The 13157-nt window shown below is 40.8% G+C and overlaps 1 protein-coding gene across 1 annotated transcript in view; it reads right to left on the reverse strand.

Annotated features, from left to right (window-relative positions):
- The window catches only part of hsd17b12a (hydroxysteroid (17-beta) dehydrogenase 12a), a 56170-nt gene that overhangs the window by 32061 nt on the left and 10952 nt on the right, over positions 1 to 13157 (reverse strand). Inside the window, exons 2-3 of the mRNA XM_055649365.1 lie at positions 11618 to 11664; positions 11356 to 11431 (exon numbers count right to left, since the gene is read on the reverse strand). Coding sequence (XP_055505340.1) covers positions 11356 to 11431; positions 11618 to 11664 — 123 coding nt within the window. The remainder of the gene's footprint in view (positions 1 to 11355; positions 11432 to 11617; positions 11665 to 13157) is intronic.

The following is a 13157-nucleotide window of genomic DNA, read 5'->3' on the forward strand; positions in this document are numbered from 1 at the left end:
TTAGTACAAGCATAGAGGAAAAAAGTTGCAACTTAATGTTTTAATATATTGTGTTCCATATCCCCATAACCGTAGCCGACTATTATGACTCTCCCATTTAATTTGAACTTACAAGATTTATTGGACTGAATTGCATAGGTTGGTTGATCTATTCAAGGTCAGGTACTGTACCACGGTGGAGCAGTGGTAGAGTTCCTGCCTTACAGCGAATGCAACGCCGGAAATCCGGGTTCGATCCCGACTACGGGTGCTGTCTTTATGGAGTTTACGGACATTCTCCCCGTGACCTGCATGGGTTTTCTCCGAGGTCTTCAGCTTCCTCCCATACTCCAATGAAGTACAGGCTTGTAGATTAATTGGCTTGGTAAATGCAAAAATTGTCCCTAGTGGATGAAGGATAGGGTTAACGTGCAGGGATCGCTGGTCACCGCGGACGCGGACATGGTGGGCCGAAATGGTATGAAATTGCATTTCAATTTGGTGGCCTGCACTCTGCTTGAAATGGAATTTCAAGGAATAGCCATGAGCGAACTGCCAGCCCACCAGCCGTGAGTCAATCAACTGCCAACACACTGGCCGTGAGTCAACTGCCAGCCCAACAGCCGTGAGTGAGTGAAATGCCAGTCCACCAGCCGTGAATGAGTCATATATTTCAATTTCAAAAGTTGAGTTTAGTTAGGACGACATGGTGACGCAGTTGCTGCCTTCCGGCACCAGAGACCCGGGTGCTGTCTGCATGTTCTCCCTGTGACCTCGTGGGTTTTCTCAGAGATCTTCGGTTTCTTCCCACATTCCCAAAATTGTCTCTAGTGTGTGTAGGATAGGACAGTGTGCAAGGATCGCTGGTTGGTGTGGTCTCGGTGGGCCGAAAGACCCATTTCCATACTGTATCTCTAAAATTAAAACTCTCAAAGGGCCTAATTGCCATCAAGTTAAATTATTTTTGTTTAGAGATGCAGCGGGAAAACAGACCCTTCAGCCAATCGAGTCCACATTGGCCATCGATCACTCCTTACACAAGTTCCAGTTGACACCCTAGGGACAATTTGCAGAAACCAATTAACCTATAGGTGTATATGTGGGGGGGGGGGGAGGGATTTGGGAGGAAACCTGAACACCCGGAGAAAATTCATGCGGTCATAGGAAGAACTTGCAAATTTCGTAGATAGCACCCATAGTCAAGATTGAACCCGGGTCTCTGGTGCTGTGAATCAACAACCCTATCGCTGTGTCACCTATAATGTAGGTCTTAATAGCTTGAATGGTAAAAGATGCCAAAATTGTTTTTAAGATTAAGTACACTCCATGATTTGAAAGCACCAAAAACCATTAAAAGTTGCATTATCTATTCTTGTCCACATGCTTCAAATACGGCTACAATATTTTTTCATATGAATGTAAACGGAGTTCAGTAGAAAGTGATACCGATACCAAATGTCCTTTCAAATCTGCCATAATTCTGCAGATGTTTTAAACTTAAATCAGATTAAAGTGTGCATTTTAAATCACACCGCCCTTTTAATCCACCCTGCCACTCAATACGAACGATTTACATTTCACTTTCACATCTTCCTAATAAAGCAATCCCCATCTGCCTCAAAATCTCAATATTTAATCACTAACTATCCACATACCTTTATGTTGAATAATACCAAAGATTCACAATCCTAAAGTAAATACATTACAGGTAATAATGAAATTAAACATTTTTCAGCAAAAATATCCTCCGAATCAAAGAACATATTGTTCAAAATTAAAAGACGCAATCCCTATGCAAAATAAATTGAAAGCAATATTTCAACTGACCACAAGAGGGAACATGATATAGGAAAGGTTTTTAAATGTGCTTTTATTATGACTGCCAGCTCTATAAAGCTACATTTCATAATTAGCCATTTTTTTCATTAATCCAGAATCACATGACCAATACAACCCCTTGCAGATCACACCAGTAATTATTCAGGTCATTTTTTTAATATAATAGTTTAGATTTCTATATTCTACTGCCTTGGTTCCCTCAAAAACCCACCAAAAACTGGGCAGCCACTTGGACATCAGCAGCCATGTATACAATTACAATCTGCATTCCAATGACTTGATGTATTCCTTTCTCAGGGCAACTTTTAAATTTTAATTGAAGTTGACGGGTATGCGAGATGCCGTGGATGTACAGTAACAATCAAGTATTCCTATTCCTATCCTTCTCCAGCTTGCATTTTAATTTCTTCACCATTTGCAGCCTTGTCTTGAGCATCAACCTGAAACACCTGGATCTTCCTCACTATGTTTTTGTTCATGAGGCCTAGTATCTGTGATTGTATTACATTTTGTTTGGCAGGATTTCTGTGCAGCAATTTGGGATGCTTTGCTACATTAAACAATTAAATGCAAGTTTGTGTATTGTTCTCTCAACAATCATTCATTTTGAGGTGAGCACTCCCTCCAGTGACAAAAAAAGGGAATGCAACACATTGGAAGTGTTGGTATTCTACATCTTATTCTCTCCATCTAGAGAAGCACAAGCAGACTGTCAAAACGGTAGGAATTTCAAATCAATCTTCACATACATAGATTTAAAAACACAGGATAAAAATCAACTTTCTTGCCTCCCATCTTTATGGAAACAATCTCAAAATGTTCTTCAGATAAACCCAAGCCCAAGGGGAAGCCAGCAGCATAAAAGTTTTTATTAAAAACACATGGCTGCGCACTGTCCCCTCTCCTTTACTCTCTCTACATCAACGACTGCACCTCCACAGACACCTCTCTCAAGCTTCTCAAGTTTGCAGACGACACAACACTGATTGGACTGATTCAGGTTGCGGACGAATCTTAGACACACAGGAAGCGACACAGCTGGCGTCCTGGTGCCATCGCAACAACCTGGAGCTCAATGCTCTCAAGACCGAGGAATCGATTGTAAACTTTAGGAGAGCTCCCGCTCCCCTCCCCCCACTCTCCATCAATAACACCACAGTCACATCTGTGGAGTCATTTAAGTTCTTTGGAACCATCATCTCCTGGGACCTTAAATGGAGGGGGGGGGGGGGGGCACCATCGACTCCACAGTCAAAAAGGCCCAACAGAGGATGTACTTCCTGTGGCAGCTGAGAGAAACTATCAAGAGACTGTTTTGAAGATTTATCTTTGGACGGCTTTGAATGTTTCGTGGAGAGTTCCCAAGCGTAAACGTGGCTATCTCCTTTACCCCTTTATCTTCAACATAGTGGTTAGAGGAAGAAATTCCTTGAACAATATAATAATCTGCCACTACATGTAGTTGAAAACTACCTTACAGACAGGAGGTAGAAGAATTAGTTCCAAAGATGAGGGACAGAAGATTGAGCTGGATCTCTTGAGAGAGATTACTGCCAGAATAATTAGTTCCAGAAGAGGAACTGAAGACAGATTCCTAGGAAGAGGAACTGAAGAAAATAAATCTCAACCAGGGATTGGCTTTGAGATTTATGGACAGCCACGCGACTTATCTAAGAGAGTAAAACTCCACCACAAAATTATAAGTAGAACAGCTATTGTGCTATGTTTAAGAAGGAACTGCAGATGCTGGAGAATCGAAGGTACACAAAAAAGCTGGAGAAACTCAGCGGGTGCAGCAGCATCTATGGAGCGAAGGAAATAGGCAACGTTTCGGGCCGAAACACTTCTTCAGACTGATCGGGGGCGGGGGTGGGCGGGGACAAGAAAGGAAAAAGGAGGAGCCCGAAGGCTGGGGGATGGCGTCCGCTGCTCTAGATGTCAGCAGATCTATATCGGTGAGACCAAACGGAGGTTGGGCGATCGTTTCGCCGAACACCTCCGCTCAGTCCACAATAACCAAGATGACCTCCCGGTGGCTCAGCACTTCAACTCCCCCTCCCACTCCGTCCTCTCTGTCCTGGGTCTCCTCCATGGCCACAGCGAGCAGCACCGGAAATTGGAGGAACAGCACCTCATATTCCGCTTGGGGAGTCTGCATCCTGGAGGCATGAACATTGAATTCTCCCAATTTTATTAGTCCTTGCTGTCTCCTCCCCTTCCTCAGTCCCCCTGCTGTCTCCTCCCATCCCCCAGCCTTCAGGCTCCTCCTCCTTTTTCCTTTCTTGTCCCCGCCCACCCCCACCCCCGATCAGTCTGAAGAAGGGTTTCGGCCCGAAACGTTGCCCATTTCCTTCGCTCCATAGATGCTGCTGCACCCGCTGAGTTTCTCCAGCTTTTTTGTGTACCAGCTATTGTACTATGCTGTGAATTTGAAAGCTGGAACGCGCTAATTCAGAACAGCTTCTTAATAAGAGGCTGTGAAAGTAAAGATTGCCGCCATGTTTTTATAAAAGCTACAGGCAAAGAAAGAGTCTGCAAAACGTATTAGAAGCAAGTTCTGCTAAGTTTTGGAAGGCAGCCAAGGACATGAGGGTGACTGAAGATCCAGGTGCCTGGCCTTGGTTTGTTTTGAAGTTGAGATAAGACATTCTTTCTGAACAGGTCACTTCTATACTTCAAATTTTTTTTGATGTTTTCTGAAAGTCCAGTTTGTTTTAGTTTCTTATCTGATGTTTTGGAACTTTCAGCGTCAATGTTTATCAATAGTGACTGAAGCAAACTGAAGAGGTCCCGTGGGATGGAAGATTGCAACCTTCACGTGGTCCGCCCCGTTTTGACGAATGCAATCAACCCGGCGTGCACAATCAAATAAGATCAAATAGAACAAGTTATCCTACAACTTTAGGCTGTGCACGCCATACGCAAGAAGAGGTTCCGTTTGTCCAATTAGCAGATTTGGCTATCTGCCAAGACCCATTTAAATCCATGGAGCAAGAGAGAACAGGTGAGTCAGAGGAGCCACAAGGTGGCAGAGAGAAGACGAGATGAGCTCAGCCAAGGACAAGCAGCTTACCTGAAAGCATCCCAGAAGGAGAGAAACAAATTATAGAAGATGAAGTTATTTGAAATCCAGAAGAAACTAATGGAATCAGATGAGAACGTGAACAAAGCACAATCTACACTGGGCAAAGAGATAAGCATAAAGCACTGCTGGGTTCACAGCTGCCTCAGGAAGAAAGGGAAAGATATATCCAGTGGTTCGAAGAAAAGGTGACGTTATTTGATGATTCTATGGAAGATGACAAGAGATGGTTGGCTGAAATTGAACAAAGAACTGTGTGTGTTATAGAAGGAGATGCCACTCAGCAAGGTGTCGAAATCAGACGACTTGTGGTACAGTTGAAAGTGTGATGCAACAAGGTTCTGAAATGGAAGCGGAGATTACACCACAAGATAATATCTCAAATGTATCCACACGAATATCAAGACATAAATCTGGTTCTATAGCCAGTTCAGCATCTAGGGCATCTGCTCGAATGGAAGTTGAAGGTGATCTTGTCACTCTCTCAATAGAAACAGATGCCTTGGAGAAGAAACATGAGATGAGGAAGAACACGAAGAACAGCTGAAAGGAAGGATGAGGAGACAAAAAGAAGAGATGAGGCGACGAAAAGAACAGCTGGAACTAGCCACAAAGTTGGCAGTTGTCAAATCGGAGCAGATAATGGAAAGTGAGGGTTCAAGATGTGGCTTTAAAGCAGCTAATGGGATGAGCTCTTATTTGGGAAAAGAAATTGCTCAAAAGGAAACAGCTTTATCAAATCTGCAGCCAGAGGATATCCGGCCTCGTAGAAAGTTGTCTAAATAGGCCTGAAAGCCAAAGCTATCGAGATGCAAGGAGGTTACTTAAAGAACGCTATGGTAGCGAACAGAGGATTGCTAACACATACATGGAGAAGGCCTATGCTTGGAAAGATATCAAGTCAGAAGATGTGGAGGCAATAAGTGAGTTTGCGATATTTCTTAGAGGTTGTTGTAGCTCGATGAAAAATTAACCACATGAATTTTGTTAGTAATACTTGAACCATCATTCTAAAACTGCCCGTTCGGCATAAAGAAATGTGGAGAGATAAAACAGGCCGTATAATGGAAAAGAAGAACCGAGTTGCCATGTTACCAGATCTGGTGGATTTCTTGGAAAGGGAAGTATGGTTCATGTTAAATCCACACCATGGGAGTATTCAAGATCATAAACCAATTGCAACTGTCAAAGGTTCTACCTTTACTAAAACTAAAGGACGACCAGGACCTAAGGGAGGCAGTTTTACTACCGCTATAATTAGCAATGTTACAAAATTTTGAGATTTAAAATATCAAGTCTGTAATTTATCCCATCAGATAAAGCATAAAAAGAAGTTTAATTTGACACCTAATTCACTTTCATATCTTCAGTATTAAAAAATTTATGGCCATGTTCATACTCGGAAATTAGCATCGTGTTCCCTATTGCTTTTCCATTGACTTAACACAAAAGCTGTGATCGAGGACAGTCAAAAGCCCATAACATTCTTCAAAATTAAGAGAACTGAAAGAAATTTTCAGTTATTATACATTGAAGCATTCTGAAACAAATATGAAACAATCTTACTTAGATGACTTGAAATTAAAGCATATCATTAGTTAGTTACCTAATTGTAGCTAATTACAAAATTCAATTACTTGATCTAAATATCTATCAATTTCTTAAGAATAGATTAACATTTTTAAATAGCCTAAGTGTCCAAATAACATTCACACAAGAATTCACAATAACATAATTTTTAAATCTCATTGTCATGGATTTATAGGCCAAATAGAAGGAATTTAATCTTTAATACCTGTAAATTAATGGTCATTTAAATCATCTTGCGAGTGGGTTTTTCTGGAAAGCGATTATTTGGAACGTTGCGGTTTGCAGTAAATTTATACCCCATATCGGCAGGAAAAATACTGCCAGTTTGCATGGGGGAAAAATCACCGTTTCGCAACTTAAAATGTGAATTAGAGGCATCTTAAGGAGCACTTTTATACATAAAATAAACGGCTTTCTTTTACCTGTCCCGTACCTGAAGTCCGTCCCCGTTGTCGGCTTTAGAAGCTGATTTTAAAATTACTCCTGCGCTGAACTTGTCGGCCGATTAAAAAAAAAAAAAAAAAAAAATACACTGAACGCCCGTCGGAACGATTCTTAAGCAAAAGCTTGCACTCCAACCAAATATATTCCAGGACAAGGTAGGAAAAAAAAAACGCGTTTTAACCCCACCCCCCCCCCCCCCCCCCCCCCCCCCCCCCCCCCCCCCCCAAAGGTGCCAAAATAGCGCACACGGCCAGTTGCAGAATTGCAGCACCGCTGAAGGTAAGTATTGTAACATACCGACTATAATACCTGTGGAAATGACAGGTGTAATGAAAGGAAATGCATCTACTATTAAGCAAAAATAATTTTGTTTGTTATATGATGAAGTTGGTCACACCATAAGGTGGTGTCGAAGATTCAAGAAGAAAGAATATAAAGTAACGGTCAATTTCTTAAAGGAGAAGAGAATCGGTTTTGGATGTTTGAAACACAAGAACACATGGTTACAGACTGTGAGAGTCCTATAACTTTTGATAAGTGCAAGCAACATCATCCTGAACCACTTCACACTGGAAAGAATCCACCAGAGCAAATAGAAGAGGAGAAGCTGGAGCAAATAGAACAGAAGAAGCCAGCTTCTGGTGATGCTGTCACCTTACCTCAGATAACTGCTCATATTGGGGCCGGGGTAGAAGCCTGTATCTTCTCTATCTTACCAGTACAGGCAAGGGATAGCAAGACAAATACAGTGTTGCAAACATATGCATTTTTGGATCATGGAAGTTCGGCTACCTTTTGCACAGAAAGCTGTTAGGTTAAGATTCTATTGCGTACCATGAATGAAGAGAAGGAGTGCGTTAGTCATTACATTACAAGAATGGAAATATCTAGTCTGGATGAAGATATTTTATACCAATACCTGAAGTGTTTACACAAGAGACCATGCCTGTTGGTCATCAAAATATATCCAGACACGAGGACTTGAGACAATTGCCTTAATTGAAGGATGTCAAAATATCTAAAATAAATTCTGGTATTGACCCACTTATTGGAACAAATACTTTGAAGGCATTGGAACCTATACAGGTTGTGAGGAGCCATGGTGATGGACCGTTTGCTGTGAAAGCCCTACTAGGATGGGTTATCTATGGCTCCTTGAGAAGGAACAATGAAAGAGGAAACCAGAAGAGCGACCCTACTACTACTGTTAATCAAATATCTACTGGTAAATTAGAAAAGCTATTGATCAGGCAATACAATCACGACTTAAATGAAAATACCAGTAAGGAATCTGAGGAAATGTCCAGGGAAGAGTTAAAGTTCTTGGATATTATGAACTACTCAGTAAAGATGATAGACGGACACTATTGTCTGGACTTACCTTTCAAACAAGAAAGTATTAGTCTGCCGAATAATCGTCGTATGGCAGAGCAATGCACCCAGAATTTGAAACGCAAGTTTGGAAAGAACACGAAATTTCATGAAGAATATACGTCTTTCCTAAAGGATATGATTGACAATGATTATGCCGAAATGGTACCAACGAACCAACTGAATCGAAGTGATGGAGAGCTTTGGTGTATCACTCGAAGAAAGGGACCTTGAGGGTGGACTTTGACTGTGCTGCAGTCTTCAAAGGAACATCACTTAACTGTCAACTACTGCAAGGTCCAGACCTGACCAACTCACTCATTGCAGTTCATATTAAATTCAGACAAGAACCAATTGCTTTGATGGCTGGTATTAGAGAAATGGTTCATCAAATCAAAGTATCAGTAAAAACACTTTGACTACTTGCGATTCTTATGGTGGCCTGAAAGGGATGCACAATAAGATCTTGTTGAATACCAGATGAAGGTGCATCTCTTTGGAGCAGTGTCATCATCAAGTTGTGCAAACTTTGCATTAAAGACGATCGCAGGGGACAATAAAGTTCACTTTCCAGAAGAAGTGATATCCACTGTGAAGAATAATTTCTATGTGACCATTCCAGAGCGACCAGCGGGCGAACTGGATCTTCCAAGCGGGTCCTCGGGATACTCCCACCGTGCACTCCCTGGAACTAGAATCAGTTAGTTTTACATTGTAGGACTGATTTTGTACATGGACCTGCTCATCACTATTTACAAACCCTGCAAATATCAAGTTCCAGTTTGATGAAAATATTTCAGATCCATGTGTCAAATCGAAACTGTATTATAACAATCTGGTCTATTATAACAAACCTCTGCGGTCCTGTCAAATATTGTGAAAGACTAGCAATTACAATTTTAAACCAGCACAATTACCATTCCAATATTTAATGATGGCAGAGCTCAGAAAGCATGAAATGCAGAATGCCTGCAAATGTCTTTTGGTGGAATGTAGGTGGGTGATGTACCTCAGTTCGCAAATCCTCTTCATCACAGAATCCAGTCTTCAGCCAATTCAATATTTTAGATATAGCAAGACTACAGTCATCCAAGACATCCCATCTGCGTTGCAAAACTACTACAAAAACGACCGTTTGATCCGAGCCGTTATTGCTTTTATAAATATTTACTTACAAGATGTGAATATCGCTGCTGGGCATTAATATCATTCATAATTGCCTCAGTTGAAATAGTTTGCCAAGACAATTTAAATGGCAGCTAAAAGTCAACCACTGGTGTTTATTCAAACAGCCCAGTCCTGGTCAGAATAGCAGAGCTTTCTTCCCAGTAAGACACCAGAAACCAGTTAGCTTTAAGACAATTGATAGTTTCATGATCACTATTCCCGACAGCAGTTATTTTCATTCAAAATTTAAGAACTAAATTCCCTCAGCTGTCAGGTAGGAATTCATATTTGCAACTCCAGACATCAAGGCACTAGCGTTAAAATGTACTTTCAAATTCTCTTAGTTTAAAGTGTTAAAGGTGAATAACACATTTTCTAGTGAACCTGTTAAGTTACCAGGAGCATCTAGAGTGCCGCACAAAGTGAGCTCAGAATCCAATCTCTCTGACGTGGCTTTGAGATATCTGTTCCCTGTTGCTCTCCGATTCCATGCATCACTAAAGTTCCAGTAATTCACATCACAATAGCCGGATAAGGTTTGAGCTTCATGTTTGTTACTGGGGATGTAGCAAGTAGAAAGAGCACATTGGACTTTATTCCATAATTGGAACACTTTGAGGGTCATTTTTACATACCAGCATTACTAAAATCTTTATCTCTTCCTTTGCAACCTTGTTGTCGGCATATTTGGGCTCTATTTGGCTCCCGCACTAATTTGCTTTGGAGAAACAGATGGACATGGCGGAGAAGCAGCTATATTGCACACTTACCTTCAAACGTGACACTAAATGCCAGAGTTGAGATGTCATATTACAGCTATTCAAGACGTTGGTGAGACTGCACCTAGAACATTGTATGCAGTTCAGGTTATAGAGGGTACAGAAAAGATTCACAAGAATGTTGCCAGGACTGGAGGGTTTAAGTTGTAAAAAGAGGCAGTATATGCTGGGACTTTTTCCCTACAGCATGGAGGCTGAGAGGGGGACAGATAATGGTCACAGTCGCTTTCTTAGGATAGAGTAGTCTAAATATAGGCAGCATATATTTAATGTGAAAGGGGAAAGATTTAAAAGGGACAATAGGGACAGATTTGTCCCTCATATAGGGGGCGGGTAGAGGCAGCTACATTTACAATGTTTAAAAGATATTTGGATAGGCTCATGGATAAGAAAGGTTTCGAGCGATAAAGCCCCAATACAGGAAAATGGAACTAAAAAGGTAACACCTTGATCAGCATTCTCTAGTTGAGCCAAAGGCCCAGTGTCTGTGCTGTATAAATCAATGACTATCTGAAAGCTGTGAAAATTCCTCAAAGCCACCCGCTTGTAATTTCTAGCTGCAAATTTGTCATTTGCTCGCTGAAGGAAGCTTCTTCTTGACATTTTAAAATGAGATATTCAGATAACCTCCTGCTTCTGTCATGTCTTTAGATGACATTGAAAGACATAATGCCAACACAAAGCTGGGCTTAAAAATGCTTGTAAAAAATACAGAACCAAGACTCATTGAATGCTTCATTGATTTTTAGTCACAACACTCTCAAAACACTCGTTCATTCCCCCCTTCCCATCCCAAACAAAACGGCTCAATAAATCGCATCTACATTACATATATTAATGGTGCTCATTAAAATAAACATTTGGACTTAGTTACTCAGCTGATACTCACCGGATATTTAACCCATAGCACCTTTATTGCCAGTGAAATTGTGGATGTTATGTGGCAATTAAGGAGAATCCAACTCAGACATCCGACATCAAGTCAACTGAGTTACTTCAACATAAAGAAAGTAATTTGACGTAACAGAATTGCTATCACAATAAGAAAGACAGGCCATGACAGAAAAAAAACTCAGTGGAATGAAAATCAAGCTATTGACTTACTTATTTCTTTGGCCACTTCATTCAGTTTCTCTTCGGTTCTGCTGATCAGGACAATGCTCATGCCACACTTGGCAAGCTGGTTTGTTGGGAGTAAAATTCAAGTAGTCAAAATAGTATATCTGAATGACATTTTTTACTGCTTCAAAAGACACAGGCAAATTTTCCAACCAAATACTTTGAACACAGCCAATTAAAGGGAAGATATTGTACATTATGACTGAAATGAAACTCAACCGAAAAGAACAATTTGTTCTGAACATACCTCTTTTGCATAAGCCTTTCCAATTCCATCGGTTGCACCTGTAACAACTGAAAAAAACGTTAAAGTTAATTTTTAGCACAATTGATTTGGAGTTTACATACAAGACATCCATGGCTATTTTGACCATTGATAAGAAAAATTATTTTCCTCTTTAGATGGTCAAAAAAAAGGTTACTTTCATACCTTGCAATACATTCAAATATAATTGACCATGAATCAAACAAAATCTCGCATGCTACATAAAATATCAGCAATAGCTATATAGTAAACTGATTTTTTACAGAACATTTGACAACATTAAGCTCTCAACTTGTCATTTTGCTATAAAATTCAAAAAGCCTGAAAAGGTACGGATGGTGGCCGGAAAAACTGCCTCCTCATAGAGTCATAGAATGATAGTGTGGAAACAGGCCCTTCGGCCCAACTTGCCCACTCTGGCCAACAATGTCCCAGCTACATGTCCCACTTGCCTGCTTTTGGTCCATATCCTTCCAAAAGTGTCTTATCCATGTTCCTGTTTAATTGTTTCTTAATCAATGGCATAGTCCCAGCCTTAACTACCTCCTCTGGCAGCTTGTTCCATACACCCACCACCCTTTGTGTGAAAAAGTTACCCCCTCGGATTCCCATTAAATCTTTTCCCCTTCACCATGAACCTTTGTCCTCGATTCCCCTACTGGGCAAAAAACTCTGGGCATCTACCCAATCCATTCCTCTCATTTTTATACCTCGATAAGATCTCCCCTCATCCTCCTGCGCTCCATGGAATAGAGACCCTGCCTACTCAACCTCTTCCTACAGCTCTCACTCTCTAGTCCTGGCAACATTCTCAGTAATCTTTTCTGAACCCTTTCAAGCTTGACAATATCTTTCCTATAACATGGTACCCAGAACTGAACACAATATTCTAAATGCGGTCTCACCAACGTTTTATACAACTGCAACATGACCCTCCAACTGCTATACGCAATACTCTGACTGAAGGCCAAAGAGCCAAAAGCCTTTTTGACCACCTTATCTACCTGCGACTCGACCTTCAACGAACCATGCGCATGTACACCTAGATCCCTCTGCTCTACAACACTACCCAGAGGCCTACCATTTACTGTGTTTGACGTCCCAAAATGCAACACCTCACACTTCTCTGTATTAAATTCCATCAACCATTCTTCCACCCACCTGGCCAATCAATCCAGATCCTGCTGCAATTGTTCACACCCATCTTCACTATCTGGCCCATTCTTAATCACATGTGATCAAAAAGATGACAAATTATGGAATACATCTCTTCTAATTCTGAAAGCATTACAGGTATATTGTTTTGTACTGCATATATGATTCTTTTTTTTTTTCAGTATATCAAGTGAAATGTTAATGTTATGCTGACAATGTTTGTTTAGGGTAAGAGGTTAAATATACGGAAGCATTTTACAAACTCTGAATTTTAAAAAGCTAGAATGTTCATATCTTTAGCAGACATGCTTTATAGTTATGGAGTTAGGAAAATAGCAATGACAATTAATCTCTTACAAGAATTTTT

This window comes from Leucoraja erinacea, chromosome 18 (assembly GCF_028641065.1).
Source record: "Leucoraja erinacea ecotype New England chromosome 18, Leri_hhj_1, whole genome shotgun sequence".
In the NCBI taxonomy this organism is placed as follows: domain Eukaryota; kingdom Metazoa; phylum Chordata; class Chondrichthyes; order Rajiformes; family Rajidae; genus Leucoraja; species Leucoraja erinaceus.